The following is a 25,291-nucleotide window of genomic DNA, read 5'->3' as shown; positions in this document are numbered from 1 at the left end:
CTTACCGCCCTGACAGTTTCAGCATTAGGTTTCTTATTAGTTGTTTGGGTTTGGGGGTTTTTTTGTTGTTTTTTTTTTCTTCTTCTTCTCCCTTTTGACACTTTTCATTTCTGAGAGCCAAACCAAATACACTAGGCGGACTAGCTAACCTGGCTGTGTCTGCGATTGCCAGAGCCCTGCTGCTGCTCTGATGGGTCCCTTTGGTAAGGAGGGAAATTTTTCTCCATTTTTATAATGACAAGCCCTTAATTTGAATGTCTCTGTTCACTTCAGTTAATAGATTTGTAAGAAATAATGTGAGATATTTACCAAATCAACTTAGACAACCGGATTAAAAATCTGCCTTACTGGGAAATCTGCTTCTTTGTTTAGAATAGTCCACACTTTCTCAAGCCTGCATCAGCAAATCTTTGGCCTGATAAAGCTTTCTAGAGTCCATCCATCCATCTCTTGCTTCAGGACTGTACTTCATCCCAGCATTCCACACAGAAGGGTAACTGGCTTGTTCTTTGAGTAGGATACCACGTCACAGTCCCTTTGGTGTTCCAGGGACATTACTACACAAGAGATGGTCCCCTGTTTTCTTAGTGTATAGAGGCTTATCAGACCAATGTACATCTCCTGTTGAGTTTTATTTTTTTAATTCCCATTTTTGTCTTTTATAGTCATGTTTTCTGTTTTCTTGCCAAACTCCTGTTCTATTCAGCTCCCTTCCCAGCTTGTTCAGAGAAGGCATAACACCCACATCAAGATAAAACCTGCTGAGCATGGTGGCACGCACCCGTAGTCCCAGCTGCTCAGGAGGCTGAGGCAGGAGGACCGCTTAAGGCCAAGAGTTCAAGACCCACCTGAACAACACAGCGAGACCCTTCCTCTAAAAAATTAGAAAGGTATAACTTTTCAGGAAAGAGAATAATCTGGAAAGTTGCTGTAGGCACAGACTATCACATAGAAAAAACTGAAATTATCTCAGCTAGGGAAGAATGCTTCAGGCAGGAAGACAGCCAGAATTTTAGAAGTGTCTAGACATAAGTAAGTTAGAAATTAAGATATGAGTATGTTGGTGACATCTGCAAATACAAAATATAATCATCAGAAAGCAAACATTTGTGCTGGTTTTTGTCCAGATAACGGTTTAAAACTGAATTGTTGTATCTATTGTACTGCGTTGTTCCAGCTCCTGCTATGCACGAGGTTAATTTGGAGTGACAGGTGTTAGCAACACGTGTTTCTTGGTCCTATAGATTGCCACTGACCCCAATTCATTTGTCCACCTTTGCTGGGGTTACTTGGTCTCTCAGTTGTTGACTTTCACAAAATAATCGTTGACTGTAACCTTCCAAAGAATAATAAGCAACTGTGAGTGATGTGACAGCTCGAAGAGGTCTGACAGCTAGCAAGACCAGATTCCTTGTAAAGCTTTCCTCTCAGGCAAGGGAGACTTCTTCTTTTTCTCCATGGAAAGCTTGTGCACCTGGATGCGGTAGAGCCTGGTCCTCTAACCACTGGCCAGGCTAGATAGATACATACTAAGTTTTCCTACAACAGATAGATCTATCAGTCTAACCTGTGTACCTGGCCCTGTACCTCTTGAGACCTCAACTGTCTTACTTGTAAGGTTAGAGAATGGAACTGGTAGTTCTTGTAGCTCCCTTCCGGGCTGATGAGTCTAAGTTTCAGAATTGGCCTGTTTTGGGTGTAGCATTTGTAGGTCTCGTTGCTCCATTGTTGGGTATTTGCCTGAGCTGCAGGTTGGGGACAGGGGACAGGGGACAGGGTAGAAAACTAAACGATAATTTATGTTTTTATATAGATTCACTAGAAATCTTGACTGTTTTATTTCTTTTAGGGCTGGGGGCTGCCAGTGTCCGTTGCAGAGTTGTCAGTGCCATAGCTGGGAAGCAGAGAAGCTCTTGATTTGTTTTTGTTTTGTTTTTAACCTTTGAAAATGAATGGTAGAAATATGTGATGACCGAGCACAGTGGCTCCCCACTATAATCCCAGCACTTTGGGAAGCCAAGGTGGGAGGATTGCTTGAGGCCAGGAGTTCAAGACCAGTCTGGGCAACATAGTGAGAGACCTCCTCTCTAAAAAAAAAATTTTTAAATTAGCGGGGTGTGGTGGCATGTCCTTGTAGTCCCAGCCACTTGGGAAGCTGAGGTGGGAGAATCACTTGAGCCCAGGAGGTAGAGATTGCAGTGAACCATGATCACACCACTGCACTCCAGCCTGGGCAACAGAGTGCAACCCTGTCTCAAAAGAAAAAAAAAAGAGAGAGAAAAGGAAGGGAGAAAGGAAAGGAAAAAAGGAAGGAAGGGAAGGAGGGAGGAAGGAAGGAAGATAAATCTAGCTACCCTAAGGCATATGGCTAGCATTCACTCAATAAATATTTAATGAACACTTATTACATGCCAGGCATAAAGTGTTGTTGATAGTACAAGAAAGTCATTACATACTTGAGTTTCCCTCCCATGCAGGGAATCCCATCTTCTATCATGAGGGGAAGAAAGGAGGGAGTCCCTCTATGTCACCACTTGAATCTGGAGGAGATGGTTGCAAACTATCAAATTGTTAAGCGGTGGAATTTTGACTTCGGATAGACAGGCCCGAATGGAGCCAAACTCTTGTTGATGTTTGTTTGTTTGTTTGTTTTTCTGAGAAGGAGTCTCACTCTGTTGCCCAGGCTGGAGTGCAGTGGTGCAATCTCAGCTCACTGCAACCTCCGCCGCCCGGGTTCAAGCAGTTCTCCTGCGTCAGCTTCCTGAGTAGCTAGGATTACAGGCACACACCACCACACCCAGCTAATTTTTGCATTTTTTTTTTAGTAGAGACGGGGTTTCACCATGTTGATCAGGCTGGTCTTGAACTCCTGACCTCGTGATCCACCCACCTCGGCCTCCCAAAGTGCTGGGATTACAGGTGTGAGCCACTGCACCCGGCCCAAACTCTCGTTTTTATTATGCCATTTTGTTCAAAGTTAGTTATGGGAGAGCAGGAACATCTTATTTACTTTTGGTCTAAGCAACAGCCTTTCCTTCCTATAGAAACAAATTCATACATTGCCTGGCAAAGAAGTTCATCACAAAGTAGGAAGGGGAGCTGGGTGTGGTGGTGCGCACCCATAGTCCCGGCTACTCAGGGGTCTAAGACAGGAAGATCGCTTGAGCCCAGGAGTTCCAGGCTGCAGTGAGCTGTGATCTCGCCACCGCACTCCAGCCTGGGAGACAGAATGAGACCCTATCTCAAAAAAAAAAGGACAGGGAGGGAGAAGGAGAAGGCCCCACAGCAGCCTCACAGTCATTACCACTTCCAGCCCACTTGCACAGAGTCTGCTGCAAGGGCAGACTTGAAAGGAACAGAGGACTTTGGAGTTAACTTTAATCAGTGGGAAATAACCATAGGATAAATTCTTCAAGAGCAATTTTAGTTTTCCCTGGTACTAAGTGCTAAAGGGATTCTGTAGAGTCAAAACGTGACCAGATGCCTGTAGAAAAATAGATGCCTGGGCAAAAGATATTGAGGTTTAGAGGGATTGCAGAGGGTTAGAGGGATTCCAGATCCCCCTGTGTAAGTTTTATGTCTTACTCAATAGATGCTCTTAGGGCAAAATACATTTCCATTTATTCCAGTTGCGTGAAATTCCAAACTAGGAAGTTATGTTATGTCTTCATGTCTCCTAAGAAGCCTGCAGATTCAAGCTAGGGGCTTGTGGGCCAGACCTGGCCAGGAAGAGCACCATTTCCACTTGATCTGTCAGCTCCAAAAGGCTCCGACCATCATGCCAGATTACAGCTCAGACCTCATGGCCTGTGACACATCCTGGGACTTAGCTGTTAGAACCTCAAGTTTAGATTCTTGTCTACTTAAACCAAACTAGGCATTTCTGAATAATTTCCTGCCCTCCACCAAACCATCTGCAGAAAGGAATTAATCTGAGTCACTGCCAACCACAGAGGAATTCATTCACTGACCCCTTTTGTAACCGTCCCTTCTTTATACCCATCAATACATCCTCCCTTTCACCTCATGCTTTGTGACTATGAATAGAGTTGTTTACCTTGAAATCAGGCCAAGTCCACAGAACTTTTAACTGTTTTTTCTCTTTTACAAATTTACTTCACGGAGTTCTGGTAGCTCTCTCTAACATCTTTCCTAGAGAGAAAATGTTGTTTCTGTTCTAAAATCATGACTTGTGCTGAGCAGTAAATGTTTGGGGCAGTCTCCCTGAATCAAGCAGCCCACCCCTCAACTCTGCTTCTCTTTCTCCATTCAGCCCCCTCGCATTCCTTATTCTTTAGACTGTCAGCTTGTTCTCTGGCAGTTATCCTAACACTGAAAGAGGGAAGGGGGCCTGAGTGGTTTCCCCTGTAGCCAGTCGTAACCAAGCTTTTGTCTGCCATGTGCTTGGAGAGCCTCATCTCTGAAATGTTCCCGTTCTGCGCTTCCTCTGTCCGTTTCTTCCCTGCACAGTGGTAGGGGCTGAGGCATTCTCCCCTTCCCTCTGCTGCATATGCTTCCAGCCTATGTTGCTTTGAGCATTCAGATTGAGTTGCTGTTGCATTTGTGATTCTTGGCTCAGGTCCCTCTAGAAATCATAGTACTACTCTGAGTTCAAGGAGGGCTGGAACAGCTACTAAGAACAGAATGCATTTTAATAACATTCAACACACAAAAGCCAGGGAATTTCTGCCAGAGGCCACCTTTGTATCCTGTACTTGTCCCGTATTCCATCCCTTAAGAACTTTAAACAGAGGGGGTGCTACACTGTGTAGTTTATGTGCCCTGCTGTCTACCAAAGGCCCGTATCATCAGACTGTTTTGGTATGGACACGCTTCAAATTTGAACTTAAATAGCTCTTTAGAACATTATCAAGGCCTTTCCCCAGAATTAGTATCTATTCCTTTATTTCATTCACCATTTTCAGATTGTCTGCTACATGCAGGCCTTTTGTTACAAGGCAACATTGGTATACAAAAAAGAATTCACCAAGGAGCTTGAAGAACAGTTGGGGAATTAAACATATAACCAACTATTGAAAGGGGACAAAATGAATACTGTAGCAGTTTACACTTCTAACTGGGGATGGCATTACAGAGAAAAGAGGCTCAACCGTGAAGGATAAGAAAGATAGAGAAGAAAGATGTGTAGGAAGTAAGGTTGTCCACATTCTAGAATGAGAGAAAAGGAAAAGCAAAGACAGGGAATGGCAGGTGTGTACCAGGAGATGAAACTGGAGCACTAGCTCCCATGCCAAAAAGCTTAGTCTTTTATTTTGTAGGAAGGAAATCATTGAAGATGTTGGAAGAGGAGGAGGGAACTGTTCCGGCCTGTTTTAGAAAGATTACTCTTACGCCAGGGTTGAAGTGGTTATGAAGCTATTGCAAGATGGTAGGACATGAGAGCTTGAATTGGGATTGTTAACAAGGATCTCAGAAATGAAAAAACTAGGCTAGATGTGGTGGCTCACACCTGTAATTTCAACATTATGGGAGGCTGAAGTGGGAGGATTGCTTAAGGCCAGGAGTTGAAGAGCAGCCTTAGCAACATAGTGAGACTTCATCTCTTCAAAAAAAAAAAAAAAAAAAAAGCCAGGCGCAGTGGCTCACGCCTGTAATCCCAGCACTTTGGGAGGCCGAGGTGGGCAGATCACAGGGTCAGGAGATCAAGACCATCCTGGCTAACACAATGAAACCCCATCTCTACTAAAAATACAAAAAAAATTATCCTGACGTGCTGGCGGGCACCTGTGGTCCCAGCTACTCAGGAGGCTGAGGCAGGAGAATGGCGTGAACCCGGAAGGCAGAGATTGCAGTGAGCTGAGATCGCACCACTGCACTCCAGCCTGGGTGACAGAGCGAGACTCCATCTCAAAAAAAAAAAAAAAAAAAAAAAAACTTAGCCAGGCCTGGTGGCGCTCTCCTGTAGTTCTAGCTACTCGGGAAGCTGATGCAGGAGGATCACTTGAGGCCAGGAGTTAGAGGTTACAGTGAGCTGTGATCACTCCACTGAACCCCAGCCTGGGCAACAGAGCAAGACTCTTTCTCCTCAAAAGAAAAGAAAGAAAAAACTAAATTAGAAGAAACCTGGTCTGGAAAGAGCATTAATAGGAAACTCACAGAAGTTGCCAATAAATATATTTTTTAATGTTTTACCCCAATTTTTGGCTTCACTGCAGATGGGAAGAACTACGAATGAAAACAGTGCTGTCATACTGGGAAGGCTGGGATTGGTTGGTTTGTTGGAGTCCCCAGTATGTTCAGAGAGTGCGAAAATGGCACCCTTGTTTCTTGCTTATGGGCTGCATATTAGTACAGCTATTCTAGAATGGCCTGGTTACTTGTCAAAAGCTTTACACAGGTCTATACCCTTTGACTCAGGAATTTTAAGTAAAAAATCATAGACATGCAAAGATTTATGTATGGGAAAATATAATACATTAATATTTATAGTAATGAAAACTTGAGAACAAACTGTCTATTGGAGTTAAATAAATTACAATATATTAATAAAATGGATTACAATGCAGCCTATTATAAATTATTTTAGAAGAATATTTTATCACATGAAAAACTGTTTAATTATTGGGTGAAAAGAACAATTCGTTAAATAGTATGAACAGTATGATTTGATGTGTGAAGGGAACATTCACCAAGAGATGTCTATCAGACACTGGAAAGATGTGAGTCTGAAACTCAGTAGAGAAAGAAGCTAGAGTTAGAATTGTGTGAATCCACCTTCATAATGGTTACGTTTAGATGATGGACGTAGAAGAGTTATTATGCTAGTTATTATACATGTGATATTTTCTGTGATAAAAAAAATTTTTTAAGAAAAAACACCTACCTCAAAAGAAATAAATTTGAAAGAAAGTGGATTAAATGTGTTAATGCACTAAAGCACTTAGAATAATACTTGACCCATAATAAATGCCTAGTAAGTTAGTTGCTGTTATTATCACCCCCCCCCTTTTAAAGCTAAAGGTAAACACGTTTCGCGAAGCAGAGGATCTAAGAAAGAAAAGTGGACAGTCTCCTTAGACCTCAGGAAACCCCTGCATGTGTGAGACTGAGCAGAAAGAACAACACCAGGACAGGCAAGAAATGTTGGGGCAGGCAGAGGAGAACCAGAAACATGTGGGTGTCAGGGGCCTCGAGGGCAGACAGCCTAGCAGCTGTTTTCAGGGTCAGATTGGATCGTACAGTTAGATAATCCTTGGGGGTCCTTAGCTTTTCTCTTAAGTTTTGAAATATAACGTGCATACAGAAAAGTACACAAATCCTATGTATATAGCTGAATTACACACTCATATAGCAAATTCTTGGAACAAGCAGCAGAATGTTACCAGTGCCTAGAAGCCCCTTGTCATCCTCCTTCCAGTCACCCCTCATCCTCCAAGGATAACCTGACCTCAAACACCACGGATGAGCTCTGCCTGTTTTTAAACTTTCTATGCCTGGAATCACACCATACCAATTGTGTGTGGATTCACACAATTCTAACTCTAGCTTCTTTCTCTACTGAGTTTCAGACTCTATTGTGTCTGGATTCTGTCATTCAACATCATGTTTATGAATTGTATCTGTTTTGTTACACATACAGTTCATTCATTCTCATTGCTGTATGATATTCCATTGTATGAATGTGTCACAAATTGTTTATCATCTATTTATTATTCAGTATGGACATTTGGGTTGTTCCCAGGTTTTAATACTCTTATCAGTGTCTTCAGGTGAATTTATATATACCTACAAGTCCACTTGTTCAGCCTTGGCATTCAACTTTAGTAGATACTGCCAGATGTTTTTCTAAAGTGGTGGTGCCCATTTACACTCCCACCGGGAGTGTAGGAGAGGCCAAGTGGTTCCAAATCCTTGTCAGCACTTGATACTGTCTGTCTTTTTAAATTTTAGCCATTCTGGTGGTCATTTAGTGGTATCTCCTTGTGATTTTAACTTGTATTTTCCTGATGACTAATGAGTTATCCACCTTTTTATATGTCTGTTAACCATTTCAGTGTACTCTTGTGGTCATTCAAGTGTCTTGCCTATTTTTCATTATTAACTGTTGTTACTACTTTATAGGAGTTCTTTATATATTATGGATATGCATATATCAGATATGTATCTTCTCCTGTGGAGTGCCCTTTCACTCTCTTAATGGTGTCTTTTAAGAGACAGAAATCCGGCCGGGCACGGTGGCTCACACCTGTAATCCCAGCACTTTGGGAGGCTGACGCAGGCGGATCATGAGGTCAGGAGATCAAGGCCATCCTGGCTAACACATTGAAACCCCATCTCTACTAAAAATACAACAAAATTAGCCGGGCGTGGTGGCGGGCGCCTGTAGTCCTAGCTACTCGGGAGGCTGAGGCAGGAGGATGGTGTGAACCCGGGATGTGGAGCTTGCAGTGAGCCAAGATCGCGCCACTGCACTCCAGCCTGGGCAACAGAGTGAGACTCCATCTCAATAAAAAAAAAAAAAGAGAGAGAGAGAGAGACAGAAATCCTTAATTTTAATGTAGATCCAGTTTATCAATTTTTTCTTTCTGTTATTATTGCTTTTTGTGTTCTGTTTAAGAAATCTTTACATTCCCTAAAGATGGTCTCTTACATTTTCTTGTAAATGCTTTATTATTTTACCCTTCACATTTATATATGTATTCATCATGAATCGATTTTTGTTAATGGTATGAGGTAGAAATCCAAATTTGTTTTGCATATAGCCCCACCATTTATCAGAAAGACCATCCTTTCCCAATGCACAATCAAGTGGCCATATATGTGTAGGGTTTTTTCTGTGTTCTCTTTTTGTCCTATTGGTCTGTCTGCTCTCGTGCCAGTGTTATGTGTGTTCATCGCTGCCGCCTTGCAATGACAGTCTTCTTCCAGAGAGGAACGTTTGTACAGCTTCGTTCTTGGCAGCCATCTTGGCTGTTCTTGGCTCTCTGCATTTCCACTTACTCTTTGGAATCAGCTCATCTGTTCACATACACACCTGCCAGTTTTGATATGGCTTGCATCGACCATATAGATTGGTTGAGGCAGAATTCACACCTTTACAGAATTGAGGCTTCCAATCCTTAATTATGTTTATTCCTCCATTGAAGACATTTTTAACTTCTCCAGATATTTTATAGTTTCAATATAGAGGCTTTTGTAATCTTTCGAGAGGGCAATTTCAGTGAAATAGCAAAAACTAAATTCTTAGTTATTAAGGAGAGAACTCAGAAATGCAGGTAACACATGTAGACTATTCTTTTGAGAAATTTGGTTACAGGAAGAGAAAAGTTGCTACTAGCTTGTGAGTTGCAGATTCCAAAAGTCTTTTCAGGACGGGCAGGATTCAGTGCCCTCAGAAGCTGTAGTGAAAGACCCAGGGAGGGGAGGGGTTGGAAACAGAGTTCATTGAAGGGACAGAGACATGGAGAGTTAGCTCTGGAGTGTGGGTACGCCTGAGGAGTGTGGAACTCTGCTAGCCTGGAGAAGCCAGGTGGGGTCATTTTGAGGCAGGATGGGTCCAGCACAGCATTACCTCAGACTCCCCGGGTGCTCACATAGTCAACAGCACGGAGCTGTCGTGAGCCGTGCCCTTTGCACTGAGAGCAGCAGCAAGCCCTGCTGCCCTCGCGGCTGTCCTCATCCACACCTCCAAGGCCCTGGAATATAGCACATGTTATTTTAACAGCATATTCCATTTTCTCTGCCGAAGGTGCATACTTGTACATGTGTCATTCCAACAGTCCTTTCCTCCAGAGTATCTTAGTTAAAGTAAGGTTTGGTGGAAAGGGGCTTTTTTTTTTTTTTTTTTAAATAAAATCTTGCAGTGCCCAGGAGGCTTGAGAAATATTTTGTAGTGGAAATGTTATATATGGAGGAAACTAAGGTGCTGAGATATGAGACTTCGTGCTGAAGTTATAGAAAGGGCTAGCAGAATTCATGGGAACAAACTTGTTTTGCAGTTAGTGAAAATTGGTTTACTCTGGAAGTTTTTAGATGTTTTGTTATTGTTTGTTTTTAGATAGAAAGCTTTCAGCACATGCACAGAAAATGGCACAGATATCTATGATATCTAGGGAACTGATTGGGTAAACTTAAGTGCTGCCCATAATTACGGTGTTTTTAAGAAGGTAACCAAGAAGCCAGTATTTTTCACCGTAATAGTTGCAGTGGTGGGATTACTTGCCAGTGTTAGAAAATGGAGAATGGGAAATGGAAAATCTCATTGGATTACTCCTTCTTACATTACTATGTTTGGATTTGTAGACTTAACAAGGCAATAAAAGGAAGGGAAAAGAAGGAATCAATTCATTGTAACTAGAATGTAATGAGCACTTTCATTAAATCACAATTTAATTTGTACTCTTTGGGAAATTCTTTTCTGGTTTTAAGCCTAAAGGGGCCTGCCTTGAAGACGAGGTGAGGAAGATAAGCAGGTGTGGGAGGGGGTGTGGGTAGCGGGCAGGGGGTCGAAGACAGCAGGAATATCTCGAGTAGTATCTGTTAGGGGAAGTTTCAGACACTAAAATACATCTTTCCCAACTTATCCATGGAATCCATTGCATCCCAAAGCCGTGCAAAAACTGCCTTTTTTCATGTGATGCGCATGGTAAGGACATGGAGACGCCCCCAGACGTCCCCCTTACCCTGGGCGGTCTGTTGCAAGCTCCCCAGTGGATGTTGAAACTGTAGATGGTACTGAAGCCTATGGATGCTGTTTTCTCCTATACATACATACCTGAGATAAAGTTTAGTTTATAAATTAGGTACAGTAAGAGATTAATAATAAAATAGGACAGTTATAACAATACTCAGAACAGCATGCACTGTAAAACTTATGAATTGTTTATTTCTGGAATTTTCCATTTAGTATTTCCAGATTGCAGTTGACTGAGGGTAATTGAAACCGTGGAAAGGGAAACCACGGACAAGGGGGCGCCGCCGTATTTTAGTATAAGGAGGTACTAATCCATTTCAGGTTTTGTTTTCACACCTGTGCTGTGTAACACATTCATCGAAGTTTCTCGTTTGGTTTCTTCACATTGCCTCTCTTTCCTCAGCAATCTAAAAGCTTTAACAACACATGCCTGTCCTCCTTTGACTTCAGAATGACTAAAGCTTTACAATCAAAGTCAACAAAATAAAAATCACATTTTAAAAGTAATCACAGTTACACAAGAGAAGTTGATCTTGAGATTCTTTCAAGCCAAGAAAAAATAGAATGGATCAATTGCCAGTGAAATCTCTCCCTGCTCAGCTGTGCCCACATTTAGTGCTGCTTTCAGATAAAATTTGAACGATGCCTAATCCCTGGAGAACAGAGAAAGGCCTCCCAGAAGGAAAGCAACTCCAGCTAGTGAAGGAACACCTCCTTCTCCAAACTTTTCGATTCTGTGATTCCCTTATTTTTGAACACCTTTTCCCAGGCATAGCATACATTAGACCCTGGAAAAAGCGTAGCCTTATAGTCTGCCTCTGGTTGTTTTTTCCTTAATCTTACTCCACCACTTCTTGTTTTACTTCTTCCTCCAGTGCTAAATCACTCGTCCCCCTTCTTGTTTACACCCTCCTGGCATTTGTAGGTAATAATCACATTTCCCTGCCCTTTGTTTTTACTTAGTTCGGGTCTCCATGTTTAGTTTTTCTAATCCTGCCCATAAAATGATTCTTTCAGCTTCTTAGTCATGCTGCCATTTTTCTTTGAACTTACTTCAGTTTGTCTCCATTTTTCTGGTAATGAGGTGTCTGAAACGGAACACAGTGCCCTTAGGTGTGGCCTCGCTGAAACAGTGTAATGGAATGGGGGTCTGCTGAGGAGTGATGCCCATGTCTGGCCAGCCCAGGGGCCTTTTGTCTGTCTTGAAGAGCTGGAATTGCTTCCGTCAAGATCCAGCAATTCCTGTGCTCCAGAATTGCAGGGAGCAGCCCAGTGCCTTTCCTCCTTTGTGCCTCACCTCATACTGTGTTTCCATTTGAAATGACCCTTTTCTGTCCCCTGCTGTCAACAAAATACCTGCCCCCCGCAACCCTGCCTTCCTTTCTGTCCAAACTGAAGGCAGTAGCATTTTATCTCTACCTATTTGTGGCAGTTACTACAGAGTGTTTTGCATAGAGCACTCAGTCAGTTTTTTAAAGAGTTTTTTGTTGTTGTTTTGTTTGTTTGTTTGTTTGTTTGAGATGGAGTTTCGCTCTTGTCTCCCAGGCTGGAGTGCAGTGGCGCGATCTCGGCTCACTGCAACACCCGCCTCCTGGGTCCAAGCGATTCTCCTGTCTCAGCCTCCCGAGTAGCTGGGATTACAGGCACCTGCCACCACGCCCGGCTAATTTTTTTGTATTTTTGGTAGACAGGGTTTCACCATGTTGGGTAGGCTGGTCTCGAACTCCTGATCTCAAGTGATCCGCCCGCCTCGACCTCCCAAAGTGCTGGGATTACAGGTGTGAGCCACCGCTCCCGGCCAATTTTTAAATAGTTTTACTGAGATATGATTTACATACATACAACTCACGCATTGCAAGTACATAATTCAGTAGATTTAGTGTGTTCTCAGAGTTGTGCAGCCATCACCATAGTCAATTTTTGAACATTTTTGTCACCGCAAAAGGAAGCCCCCACCCATTAGCAGTCACTGCCAGTCACCCCATCCTACCCCAGCCCCAAGCAGCTGCTACTCTTACTTCCCAACTCTGGATTTGGCTACTCTGGAATTTCATCAAGAATGGAATCAGGCTGGGCATGGTGGCTCACGCCTGTAATCCCAAATCTGGCCCCTCAGTGTCCTGGTCTTTTAGTCACCATTTAGCAGAAAGAAGATTGCTAGGTCTATTCTTAACTCTTTGGTATATTTAAGAAGCACTGTGCTAATTCTTGACTCAGAGCATCTAGATTCTTTTTTTTCTTTTCTTTTTTTTCTTTCCCTGTCTTATGGTGCCAAGCATCTAGATTTTTTTTTTTTTTTTTTTTTTTTTTTTTTTGCCTGTTTTAAGATGGAATCTCAGCTGGGGGTGGTGGCTCACACCTGTAATCTCAACATTTTAGGAGGCCGAGGCAGAAGGATCACTTGAGGCTAGGGGTTCAAGACCTGCCTGGGCAACATAGTTAGACCCCACCTCTAAAAAAAAAGAAAAGAAAAGAGAAATACACAAATTAGCCAGGCATGGTGGCACACATCTGTAATCCCAGCTACTTAAGAGGCTGCAGCAGGAAGGTCACATGACTCAGGAGGTCGAGGCCACAGTGAGCCTGATCAAACCATTGCACTCCCCCCCCGGACAACAGAGGGAGACCCTGTCTCAAATTAATAGAAAGAGAGAGAAGGAGGGTGGGAGGGAGGAAGGAAAGAAGGAAAGAAAAGAAACAAGAAGAGAGAGAGAAAGAAGAAAGAAAGAAAAGAAAGGAAAGAGAGAGAGAAAGAGGCCAGGTGCAGTGACTCACGCCTGTAATCCCAACACTTTGGGAGGCTGAGGTGGGCGGATCACAAGGTCAGGAGATCGAGACCATCCTTGAAGCCCCGTCTCTACTAAAAATATAAAAAGTTAGCTGGGCATGGTAGCAGGCGCCTGTAGTCCCAAGTACTTGGGAGGCTGAGGCAGGAGAATGGCATGAACCTGGGAGGCGGAGGTTGCAGTGAGCTGAGATCGCGCCACTGCACTCCAGCCTGGGTGACAGAGCGAGACTCACGTCTCAAAAAATCAAAAAAAGTAAATAAATAAATAAATAAAAAGAAAGATAGATGGGGTCTCACTATCTTGCCCAGGCTGGACTCAAACTCCTGGGCTCAAGCTATCCCCCTACCCTCAGCCTCCCAAATAGCTGGGATTACAGGCATGCACCACTGTACGCAGCTCCCTTTTTGCTTTTTAATCTATATGCTCTTGCTGGGTGATCTTACCCATTTAATAACAGTTAGAACACCTAATATTTGTCAAGCATTTTCTGTTAGGCATTGCACTGCACTTTATATGACTATCTCATTAAATCCTGAGAAGGTAGGGCACAGAAGCTCACAACTATAAGTACTTTGGGAGGCCGAGGCAGAGGCAGGAGGATTACTTGAGCCCAGGCATTCAAGACAAGCGTAGGCAACATAGACTCCCATCTCTCCAAAAAATTAAAATTTAAAACATTGGCCTGACATGGTTATTACTGCCTCATTTTACAGATGAGGAAACTGAGACTCAGAGAAGTCAAGGTCAGATGGACTAACTGGCAGAACTGACCTTGAAACCCAGGCAGCCTAACTCCGGAGCGTATGTTCTTAACTGCTTTATATTCCATTTTTAATTTTCCTCCTTTCTTTCCTAAAACCTGCTGTGTCCTTCGTTTTTGGTCTTATTTGTCCAATATCCCCAGCTAGAATTGTCAGAAATGATTCTCCAGTTCTCTCTCACTTAACACCTCCCCCTTTTAGTCCTGCCTTTTGAAGAGGCTGAGACCTGCCTGTTCTTTCCACGTCCCCGACCCTCCCTTGCGTCAGCCCCGCCTGGCCCCCACCTGGGCTGGGAGCAGGAGCTGCCGTTGGTGGACTCTTCCTTCTGCTCAGTCTAAGAAAGTGACGGTGCTCATGACACTGTACCATTTAAAAATGGATGGACTTCCTTTTTTTGTGGTTTTGGTTTTGGTTTGGTTTTTAAGCAGATCACACTGGAATGCCCTCACTTCACATGCGCGGTCTGGCCCTCACGTGTGTTTGCAGCTCCATTTCCTGTCATTCTCCACCCACTCCCTGTGCCTTACATTCCTGCCATCCTGAGGCTTCCCTTTTTGCAATATCTGGGCCAGGCCTGTCCTAGCTCCATGCATCAGCCTTTGGTCTTTTGCGCTAAGCCTCCTTTGTCTTTGATCTCCCAGACAGACTCTAGTCAGCTCTCAAGACCCAGACCCCATGCGTCTTTAGCGGCATTTCCTCAGATTCCTCCAGGGTGAGACAAACACTCTTAGGGCTGCCACAGCACATGCTCAAGCCTCAGCTGTGGCCTCACTCTGCTGGGTGGTCGTTTATGTGTTTACGTGCTTGTCTCCATTAACCTAAATGGGTCTTCAGGACAAGGACCAAATCCCTTCAGCTTTCAGCACCCAGCACAGAGTAGCGCTCAATAAATGTTGGTTAAAATGCTTGAAGGAATGTGAAAGAGGTTGTTAAAAACAACAGGAAGTTAGAAATATACTTACTTCTAAGCAAAGGGATTATCTTGTGTTTCTCAAAGTAATCTCTTCGGCTAAATTAGCAGGCCTCAGGTGGGTAGGCTAATGTCCCGAATGAAAGTGATACGCGGCAAATGGAGAAGTCCTTTAAACTGTTAAGTTCCCTTAGGGCGAGGGCCACTCCACGAGGTTAAGATCCTATCTGAGATCGCGTGCCCCTGTCTCCTGCTCTCATGCACGTTAGTGAGCCCCTGTGACTTGGTGGAGAGAACATTCTGTTTAGAGTGAGAGGCCAGGGCTGAAGTCACAGCTCTGCAAAAAATGATCAGCTTTGGGCCTGGAACCAGTGACTAACTTTTTGGGCCTCACTTTCGTGAAGACACATTTGATATTTGCTTTTACACTTTTCTTATGGCTAATTTTGATGCAGAGAGACTTCACATAGAAAGTGCCTTTGTCATTTATTGATGAAAAATAATTCTTAGCTCAGTGCAGATGGGATTGTTGTATCTGAAATCCATCTCTCCTTTCCCTTGCAGCTTCAGGATGAGTTAGAGAAAGGTGAACGGGACAATGCAGAACTGCAAGAGTTTGCCAACGCCATTCTTCAGCAGATAGCAGACCATTGTCCTGACATCCTAGAGCAAGTGGTCAACGCCCTGGAAGAGTCCTCTTGACCCTGCTTTGTGGGGAAGCCTGAGGTAGTCAACCCAGGAGCCAAGAAAGGAGAACTATGAGGAACAGGCGCCCGGAACCTTCTTGGCACCAGTCACTACAAACTTCATCCCAACTTGCTCACTTGAAGAAGTGTGATTCCAGCACCGTTTCTACATCTGCCATCTTACTCTGCCTTTCTGCTTTGGATGTGGTCTCTACACTAACCTTCTTGATGTCCAGGGTAGATAAAAGGTCGAATGTCTCTGAGAAACTGCCACCTGGTCATCAGCAGTGGAGAACTGTGGGAGCTGGTGGCTCTGCCCTGACAGAGGGCCATGGAGCAGAGGAGCCTCTCACCTCCTGTCCTCTGACATGAGAATGAAACCAGGAATGGACTTGGAGTTCAACAGGCTGAGAGGAGGCCTCCAGTGGACCAGAGAGCTGAGTGTTCTAATATCACAATAGGTGCTTTCTCCTAAAAAACAATCTCAAAAAGATTAGAAAAAGAGAAGGGGGGAAGGGAAGAGAAAATTGACTCTTCTTTTTACTGTCTCTTCTGCTTACTTTCCACATGAGATGCTTTGTACCGGGGAGCTGTGAGCAGGCCTCACGATGGCTTGGGAGCACTCGTCCCCCAAGGTCTGAGTCTTCACCCAGCCCTGCCTGTCTGTCCCAGCCTTCCTCACTCTGTTCCTCAGCCAGTTAACAAGAAGGTGGCGTGAGGTGTTCTCCACCAGTCTCTCCTGTTTGAGACTGTTGACCTTATCATACTGAGGTGTTAGATCAGATATCTCTAATTGAAGAGCATACGAGGTTGAAAGAGCACCAGCCAGGGCAACATAGCACGACCCTGTCTCTACAAAAAACTTAAAGGAGAACACACAAAGGTGACATATGAGACCCTGTTGTCCGCACCTGCAGCTTTGCCCCAGTAGCAGATGCCTGTTCCTCTTGGGCAGGTTTCCCCTGAACACCTCCAAGAGGTGCCTGCCTTCCCAGCACCCGTGTCCCGAGCGCCTGCAGCCCAGTGATCCCTCGCTCACCCTGCTAGCTTTGCCCTCGACCCGTCTTCTCAGAACCTCAGCCTCGCGCATTGCCTGGAACCTTCTTCTGGCATAAATGAAGGTTTTTCGTCCTACACACATTCCTTCCTCGATTATTTCATTCAGAGAATATGTATGAAATGCCTACTGTGTGCAAGTCATCCAGCCTTGGAAAGGCCACTTCTCAGTGAGGGAGAGGTGTGGTGGATTCTGTGAGACATACCTGCTGGCGTCGAAGCAGTAAATAGCATGTCCTTCCCCTCCCCGATCTTAAGAAAAGGTGTGTTTTCTAGAAAAGTTCCCTAATGGAATTCATGAGTTTGGGGGGTGCTCAGTCACCCACTTGCCTGTAAGATTCCATTTGATGATTCTGGATTTTTGCTGTTTGTTGTTGCCCTTAGAGAGGCTCTGAGTATCTACTTGTGGGTGGCCACTTCCTGACATCTGCATGTACCTCGTGGAATTCAGCCAGCTTCATGTTGCAAATCAGAAAGCTGACCCCAAGACTGCAGATCAAGGAAGGTATTGGCATTGTTAAGGATGTAGCGTAGACAACAGCAGTCGTAAATCATTAGGCATGAAGAAGTGAACCACTTAACCCAAATCTAGTTCTGTGACCACCTCTACCACCAGAACCCAGCAGACACATCTCCTGGTAAGAGTTGCTGGACTCAGTGTTTTTGTTTTGCATTTTCTCCTCTCCTTCCCCACTTACTCAGAGAATTGAAAGTCTGTAGAGTCACTACAGCCCCATCAGCCCAGGAACTTCCCCCCACCAGCCCTTGACTGTCCCATTAACCTACATGGTCAGATCTCCAGCTCCCCCTACTCCCTGCTGTAAAACAATCCCTCTCCCTGTGAGAGGAAACTGTGGAGCGTTTCTTATCGAAGGTTAAATGGACTCTGCTCATAAACCTCTTACTGAGATGCTTCCTGATAGCCAGGCTGGCCAGAGAGGGGTGCAGGGGTTAGATAGTAAGTGGTGGTCGTTGTGGTCAATTACCTCAGTTCTGTTCATTGCAGTGCCCATAAACCATGTAGAAAGCTCCCAGTACTGAAAGGCAGGAGTATTAGAATCTCACTTTATCCACCATAATATAAAGAACTGGGGTATGATAACAGCCTTGACAGGGCCACGGTGGAACCAAGAAAGCAGGCGAGGCCGTGCCTAAATGAGTGGCCTGGCACGGGCACTGGCCAGCTGCTCTCTCACTGGTCTATCCAGGAAGGCATCAAGCAGGTGCCCCAGATCCCACCCACGTGGCCTTTCTCATCAGGTGCAGCACCTACCACTCTCAGCCACTGGGTGTGTGACTCTCCTCTTCATCTCAACATTCTCCATCACTTCCCCTCCAGAAAAACTGATGGAAGGAAGCCCTCTGTGAGTGCTTCTGAGAAGAAAAGTTTCTGGGACAGATATCATCTGTCTGGTCTCTATGAACAGCAAGGAATCTTCTTGACCCTTCTCGGGCACTGGAGACTGGCTAAGAGTCCAATAATAAACATGGCCTGCCTTTGGGCTGTAGGGCAGAGTGGATGCAGTTTGTAGCTTTCAGAGTATCTCATTGAGTCTAGATCATTGAACCAACACTTAACCAAATGTCCCACTCCCATCACACTAGGACTTGTCGTTCCATGCCCCTCTCCTAGTAGTCATGGTTTCATATGGTCATACAACTGCTACTGGAGTTATGTAGCCTTGAAAACTCAATGCAGGTTGCCCTTAATTTTCTCCAAACCCCTCCATCGGCAAGTCTAGTTGCCCTTTAGCACCTAAAGATCTGCACCCCAAATCAATGTCACCATCAAGAGGGCAAGAAGAAGAGTGGGTGTGATCCCAGCAGGGTTTTGTAACTGAAGAAGTACAGCGTGAGCTTCTCATCTTTTCGTATACCTCTAACCCCCGGTACTCATTGAATCATTGATGAGGTATCTCAATTGAGATTTGCAAGGATTTTGATACCATTTGAAATGGAAAAATTTTGAACGAGCTTTAACATGTTTAAGAAATATGGATGGGGCCGGCCACGGTGGCTCATGCCTGTAATCCCAGCACTTTGGGCGGCTGAGGCAGGCGGATCACCTGAGATCAGGAGTTTGAGACCAGCCTGGCCAAGATGGCAAAAACCCCGACTCTACTAAAAATACAAAATTAGCCGGGCGTGGTGGCGTACACCTGGAATCCCAGCTACTCGGGAGGCAGGAGAATCGCTTGAGCCTGGGAGGCAGAGGCTGCAGTGAGCCGAGATCGTGTCACTGCACTCCAGCCTGGCTGACAGAGCCTCCGTTTAAATATATACATATATATATGGATGGGAATCACCAAATTCATCTCAGCTCTAACCTTTTAACCTTTGTCCTTGCACTTTACAATCTAAAGATCTACCTGCGGCTCTCAGACTCCCTCACACTTGGGTTTTAGAAATAACTTGTAAAGCAGACTGGACCCAAGGCCGCCCTCAGTGTCGAGAGGGGCATTGTGACTTGCCCCTTGATTTCTGTCATTGAAGTCTGGTTTTCCGTGAGGAACTTGCAGGCTCATCCACCCCCAGAGTGAGAGAAGAGGAAGGCGAAGTCATCACAGACACGGTCTTAGCCACCTGCTGAACTAATCCCTCCCCTATTGAGGGTCAGGGTTGTGAGGGAACCATCATGTGTCACCCCAAAATATAAATGTTTCTGAGCTGCCCGTCCACTGGCATTTGGATTTGCTGCCAAAGTCCTGTTCCTCCCAGAACCATCCCGCCCTCCTGTTGACCATGTTACTTGAGTGTAGGCCCGGCAGCTACCCTCAGAGTCTTTGAGGAAAGAGCCAAGCAAAGAAGACCTCGCTGCGTGGAGTGTGACACCACACGGCATTTCTCAAGCCCAGCGGACCCTGTGTCAGCAAATACCAGTAATTTAACATCTGTTTCTGGCCTCATCTTCACCTGCCTGGGTTTGGAACTGAGGAGGAAGGATGAGAAGAGACTGCAATGCAGCAGGCGCCCTCCGCAGAGCAAGGCCGCCCATCCATCACTGCCAGCCCTGGGCTGCCAGGAGGGGACGTGAACCACTCAAAGGAATGTCTTAAAGAGAATCTGGAGTTTCCCCCATGCACATTAGGGAAGAATTAGGCAAGAAAAGACGTACATTACAGGGAAATCCTTCTGAACAAAATGGCTGTCTTTACCTACTCTTTTTAAGCAAAAACTGTCTCCAGACTTTTTAGTGTCAAAACTGTAACCAACTGTCTCCTGATTTTTTCCAATGTGTTTGGCAAGTGCTGTGACCCTGTTGTAGGTGCTTCTCCTGACTCTTGGGGGAGAAGTGGTTTTAGGGATTGACTTGGGGGAGCGGGTTTTTGTCCCATCCCACCTCCTCTTCTTTCTCTGCTTGTCGATATCGTCTGTGTGATTCAGAGAAATGGGGCAGTTACATTGTGTCTGTTGTTGAGATTATTAAAAGATTAAAACGTAGTTGTAGAAATGAAAAATTAAAGAGCTGTGTTTTAAAAATGCAAACCAATATCTTGTTAATAAAGGAATTCAAGCTATGGGGCAGCCACACTCCCCTCCTCCTCCCAGGCTGGCATAGGTGGCCCCCGGCTGGCAGCTTAGGAAGCATGGAGCACACTTACGGTAGTGCCTGCCTGGTCGAGAGACACCTGCCGAGCAAAAGGAACGAGAATCTGGGGCTCAGAGCCTTGCAGTTGTGCCAGGAATTTCCTGTACTTGCTCAGGACCTCTGGGTAGAGGTTTCACAGTTTGTGACCCCATAGCCACCCTCACCCCATGTGGGTTCTAGCTCAGTGTGCCTAACACTGCCTGGTAACCTGGGCTTGACCCAGAAGCCCCTGCCCAGCAGGCCACAGGACCTCTCCTGCCCACTTGGTGCTATCTCATCCAGTGACCACCCAGCACGGGTGAGCACTGGCCAGCCTGGAGCCTGCAATCCAGGTGGAACAGACTGTCCTCCATGTCAGTTCCTTCTGGCTTCGGGCCCTCAATTCTTTCCCTTTGAGCTTCGTTAGACCCCAGATCTCCTAGGCCCAGGCTCTCTCTTGACCCCAGAGAAGCCACTGTCGAGAAAGGAAGTGAACCCTGCTGAAGCCAGAGAATCCACCCCGGCCAAAGCAGGCCCTCTGGGTCCAGCCCCTCATTCCACACCACGCCAGTATTGCATCCATCTACTGCAGCTACACATCCTGAGGGCAGCACCACCCACTCTGGCCTGCTGGCCCATCGCAGGACTAGCCCGGGCACCTGCCGGGCACTGCAGGATGTCCAGTGGGGCCTGTGACTTGCTCCCTTATGCATCAGAAGAGAAGTGTTGCACTTTAGTGGAGGAGCTGAGGAGCACCTGCCCCCTTGTAGCTTGAGTTCCTTTTGGTAACAGTAGCAGCCTCCATGGTGGTGTCTGTGATGCAAATGCACCCGCTGCCTTCAACTGTATGTGTGTGTTCCTGCTGGAGTTGTGTTACTGACAGGATAATGACATTACAAAGAAATTGTGTTATATTCAACTTTGCCTTGATAATTATTGTAAACACTTTGTTCATTTTTTCTTTTTTATTCACAAACTAAATCCACCAGGAAATTATAAAGTTATTTAAAAACTGTGTGCTCTGTCCTTCTTTGAGTCTCACCCAGCTGATCGTCTAGGCAAGATGTGTCCTCCAGATGCTAGAAAAGATGGACAAAGTCTGCAGTGCCCAAGAGGCCAACTCCAATGGCAGGCAGCCCAAGGGCCAGGGGTCCCAGGATTTACGGTGGGTGTGGGAGTCACCACACAGCCCTGACGGGCATGGTGCCACATCCCCCAGCCTGCTGTGACGTCGGAGGAGTGAGCCTCCTTTCCCTTCCCACCTGATCTCCGGGTTTGCAGCTTTAAAAGTTAGTTCCCGGTTCCCTTTTTCCTTCTTTATACCCTCAGCCCCGGGCCAGGTTATCCATGTCGGATCTCACTGTTCCAGAGCTTAGAGTAGGTGCCCAGCGCTGAGGGATGGTGTTGCTCTTGTGCCAAGATAGAAGAGCCATAAGGGTGGGCCATCAAGGGAGGGCTTTGCCCAGGACTGGGACTCAAGCTTCAGCGGGCGTGTTCTGAGGCACTGACTCTGGGGCGTGCAGGCTGGGTTAACAAAGTGCGAGTGCCAAGAGTAAAAGGAGCCGAGAAACCCTGGGCTTGGACACGGCTGTCATTCCCAGCTTTGGATGTGTCTTGGACCTTAGGCTCAGTAAGAAATTACTCTGGGAGATTCCTTTTATGAGAATTACTTTTCCGCTTAGCCACACTTCTGTGTCTACCCGAGAAAGGAATCAAGCCAGCTTGCTGCATGCCTTCTCTCTCCTGTGTAAATTCTGTCACACACACTGAGTGTTGGCTCTTGGGAATTGTAGCAAGAGAGTCCAAACTCATTCTTCCTGGTCGGCCCTCCCAGTGCCCAGGTCCCACCCTGGCCTCCCTCTCTGCAGCCAGAGCAGCTGTTGGGAAGCTCTGCCAGGGGAGGCGTGCCTGCGAGACAGGGCGCTGTGGACAGGGCCGCAGGGCTGAGGTTGCTTGTACTTTCATCATGAAGCAGGAACAATTTTACTAGCAGAGCATGTATTATTCTGCACAATATAAAATCACAACCACAAGCAGATGTGTCCACGGAAAGCTGTCAGATTACACTGGTCAGCTGTTTCCAAGGTTTCCCGTTCATCTTTTTTACTATTTATTCACCCTGCATTCTACCAGCACCCAGTTGCAGGCAAGTGGACACAGACGATAGATTTAAGGAAAATATGTGAAAACTTCAAGAATTCCATCCATTGATTTTTTTTTTTTTTTTTTTGGAATTGAGAAAAAAATCACTAGTACTTTATTTTTGAGGTAGAATATCTCAGGCTGGCTCAAAAATAATTAGGAACTAGTTAGGGACTGGGTGCCCTGGCTGAAACCCTTAATCCCAGCACTTTGGGAGGCCAAGGTGGGAAGATCACTTGAGGCGAGGAGTTCGAGACCAGCCTGGACAACATAGTGAGACTTCTCTCGTTAGAAAAAATTAAAAATTTAGCAGGGCATGGTGGCATGTGCCTATAGTCCCAGCTGCTCTGGAGGCAAGAGGATGACTTGAGCCCAGGAGATTGAGGCTGCAGTGAGCTGCAGTGATCACACCACTGCACTCCAGCCTAGAGGTGCAGAGAGAAACCCTGTCTCAAAAAAAATAAATAGGCTCTGGGGCTGGGGGTATGCTGGTGTGAGGTTTGTGAGCCTTCCCTGGTGTCCTGGAAAGGGCCCACACTCACAGACTGCAGCCCTGGGCCGCCCCTTGACCTCCCAGCCTCTCCTTCCCCTCTGGAAGAATGCCTCCTTCATCCCTGTCCTCAGCCTAAGTCATAATGAAGGTGCCATAGGGTGATCTTTTTCCTTTTTGAAATTTCCTTTAAGACTACAGAGCATAAATTGCTTTCTTCACATCTGTGATTTGCTTAAAAATAATCCAGTGTGTCTGTCGGGGAGGAGTGAGGGTGAGGAGCAGGATGTGGAGACAAAAAGATGGGCCAGAGGTCGGTAATTATGAAGCTGGGGAACTAGGTGCATGGGGTTTGTAAGTCCATTCTCCTTATTCTTGTGTTTGAATTTTTCATGCATCAGTTAAATATTCACATCCTTCAATTGTACTTGCCCATACAGGCCTCTTCCTCCGAAGATGCAAGCAATCTGCATTCACAAAGGGCCACCGTAGCGCTCCGTTCAGAATTTGTACTTCCCTGTGTTCTAGACTCCAGGCTACAAATAATAAAAGCTAGTGACATGTGGACCACCTGCCAGCTTCAGTTCTGAGCACTGCACAGGTTTGGTGTCGGTTCACCTTCATAGCAGTCCTACAAGGTGGGTACTGTTACCCCCCTTTACAGAAGAGGCACAAAGTGGACGCACGACCTTCCCAGAGTCACACAGCATGTTAGTGATGAGACTGGAATTCACACCCGACTCTGTCTCCAGAATGCGTGCTCTTCAGCCCACTGCTGTGGGCACTTCCCGGGGAGGACAGTCTGCTGCGGACAGCTAAGCCCAGTGAAGGGCAGTGGGGCACGAGAGCAGGCAGTGCTCGTGACACAACTTCAACAGGTGGATTTTGCCAGAAAAGGGGGTGAAGGGAGGCCAAAAAGACAGATGAGCAAGACCAGGGAGGTAGGAAAGCACAAGGAGGGCACTCGGGACAGCAAGTGGCCAGTGTGGACAGAGGACGTGCGTACTGCCTGGCTTCAGAGCGACGAGGTGCGGCCATGGCCACAGGTGCAGCATGAAAGGGGGTCCCCAGTGCTGTAGGAAGGAGGCCAGCTTGGGAGACACGATCTCACAGCCCCAGTGGTCCTGACCCCTCCCCAGCTACCGATGAAGAAAACCTCCCCAGGGGCTGATATAAAAAAGCAAAGGAAACACACCTGGGCACATCCATTCTGGAGCTGCCAGCCTGTGACCTGAGGGAGGCTCCCCAGGCCGTGTGCAGAGAAGCTACGTGAGGGGACTGTGCTTCCCTAAGGGAAGGAGGATGTTCTTATTGATACATTGAGAGACACATCTGCCTCTGTCACCCAGGCTGGAGTGTAGCGGTGCAATCATAGCTCACCGCAGCCTCGACCTCCTGGGCTCAAGTGATCCTCCTGCCTCAGCCTCCTGAGGAGCTGGGATAACAGGTGTGTGCCACCACGCCAGCTAATTTTCTAAACTCTTGTAGAGATGAGGCCTCACTATGTTGCCCAGGCTGGTCTTGAATCCTGAGCTCAGGCAATCTTCCCGCCTCAGCCTCCCTAAGTGCTGGGGTATAGGTGTTAGCCAAAGCACCAGCTGACATGTGACATTGTTTTTACTGCATCCAGGCAGGTGGGCCCTTTTGAAAGGGCATCACTTAATCTTCAGTTACTCAACACGAGGTATGTATTTTGCCTCCCTTCACCTGCTTTTCTGGCAGAGAAACTAGAAAGAGTAAGTTGCCCTGAGTTATACAGCAACTTAACTGGACCTGGGTTCAGAATGGGTCCATCGCTTCCGAACCTTTCTCTGGCCCCAGAGGGATGCCCAACCTCGGAGGGGTTGAGGCATCAGGGCCACACTGTGGCTGGGGGCTTCAGAGGAAAGAGGAAAATAACATGCGTGGCTTGGTCACCGTTACGGTGGATGTGAGTCACATCAGGATTTCAGGCTCCGTTTGGCTCTGGGCAGTTTATCTCCTGGGAATGAGGCGATGAAGCCCTATGAATGTTCTCTCCTCCAGGCCCTTGATGGGACAGGAATGAGATTTGCAGGCTTGGTAATGCCACTCCAGCCCTCCCTGTCCACAGGGACCATTCCTTTGCCATGTCGTCTGGGGAAGAAGCCATCCCCTGCCATAGACAATGGCTTACAGGGTGACCTGGGACATCCGCAGCCTTCGGCTGGGTTCAGGTGTGAAGCACTCTTCTTCCCAACTCTTCCTGCTGCTTCC

At 46.1% G+C, this 25,291-nt stretch overlaps 1 protein-coding gene across 7 annotated transcripts in view; it reads left to right on the top strand.

Annotated features, from left to right (window-relative positions):
- The window catches only part of ERC1 (ELKS/RAB6-interacting/CAST family member 1), a 490,329-nt gene extending 468,890 nt beyond the window's left edge, over positions 1-21,439 (top strand). For all 7 annotated transcript variants that reach the window (XM_055281162.2, XM_055281160.2, XM_055281164.2 and 4 more), the window contains one exon: positions 15,679-21,439. In XM_055281162.2, the coding sequence (XP_055137137.2) occupies positions 15,679-15,816 (138 nt within the window). In that variant the 3' untranslated portion in view covers positions 15,817-21,439. The remainder of the gene's footprint in view (positions 1-15,678) is intronic.
- The last annotated feature ends 3,852 nt before the right edge of the window (positions 21,440-25,291 follow it).

Source organism: Symphalangus syndactylus, chromosome 5, assembly GCF_028878055.3.
Source record: "Symphalangus syndactylus isolate Jambi chromosome 5, NHGRI_mSymSyn1-v2.1_pri, whole genome shotgun sequence".
NCBI lineage: Eukaryota > Metazoa > Chordata > Mammalia > Primates > Hylobatidae > Symphalangus > Symphalangus syndactylus.
This window is presented reverse-complemented; position numbering and strand designations above follow the sequence as displayed.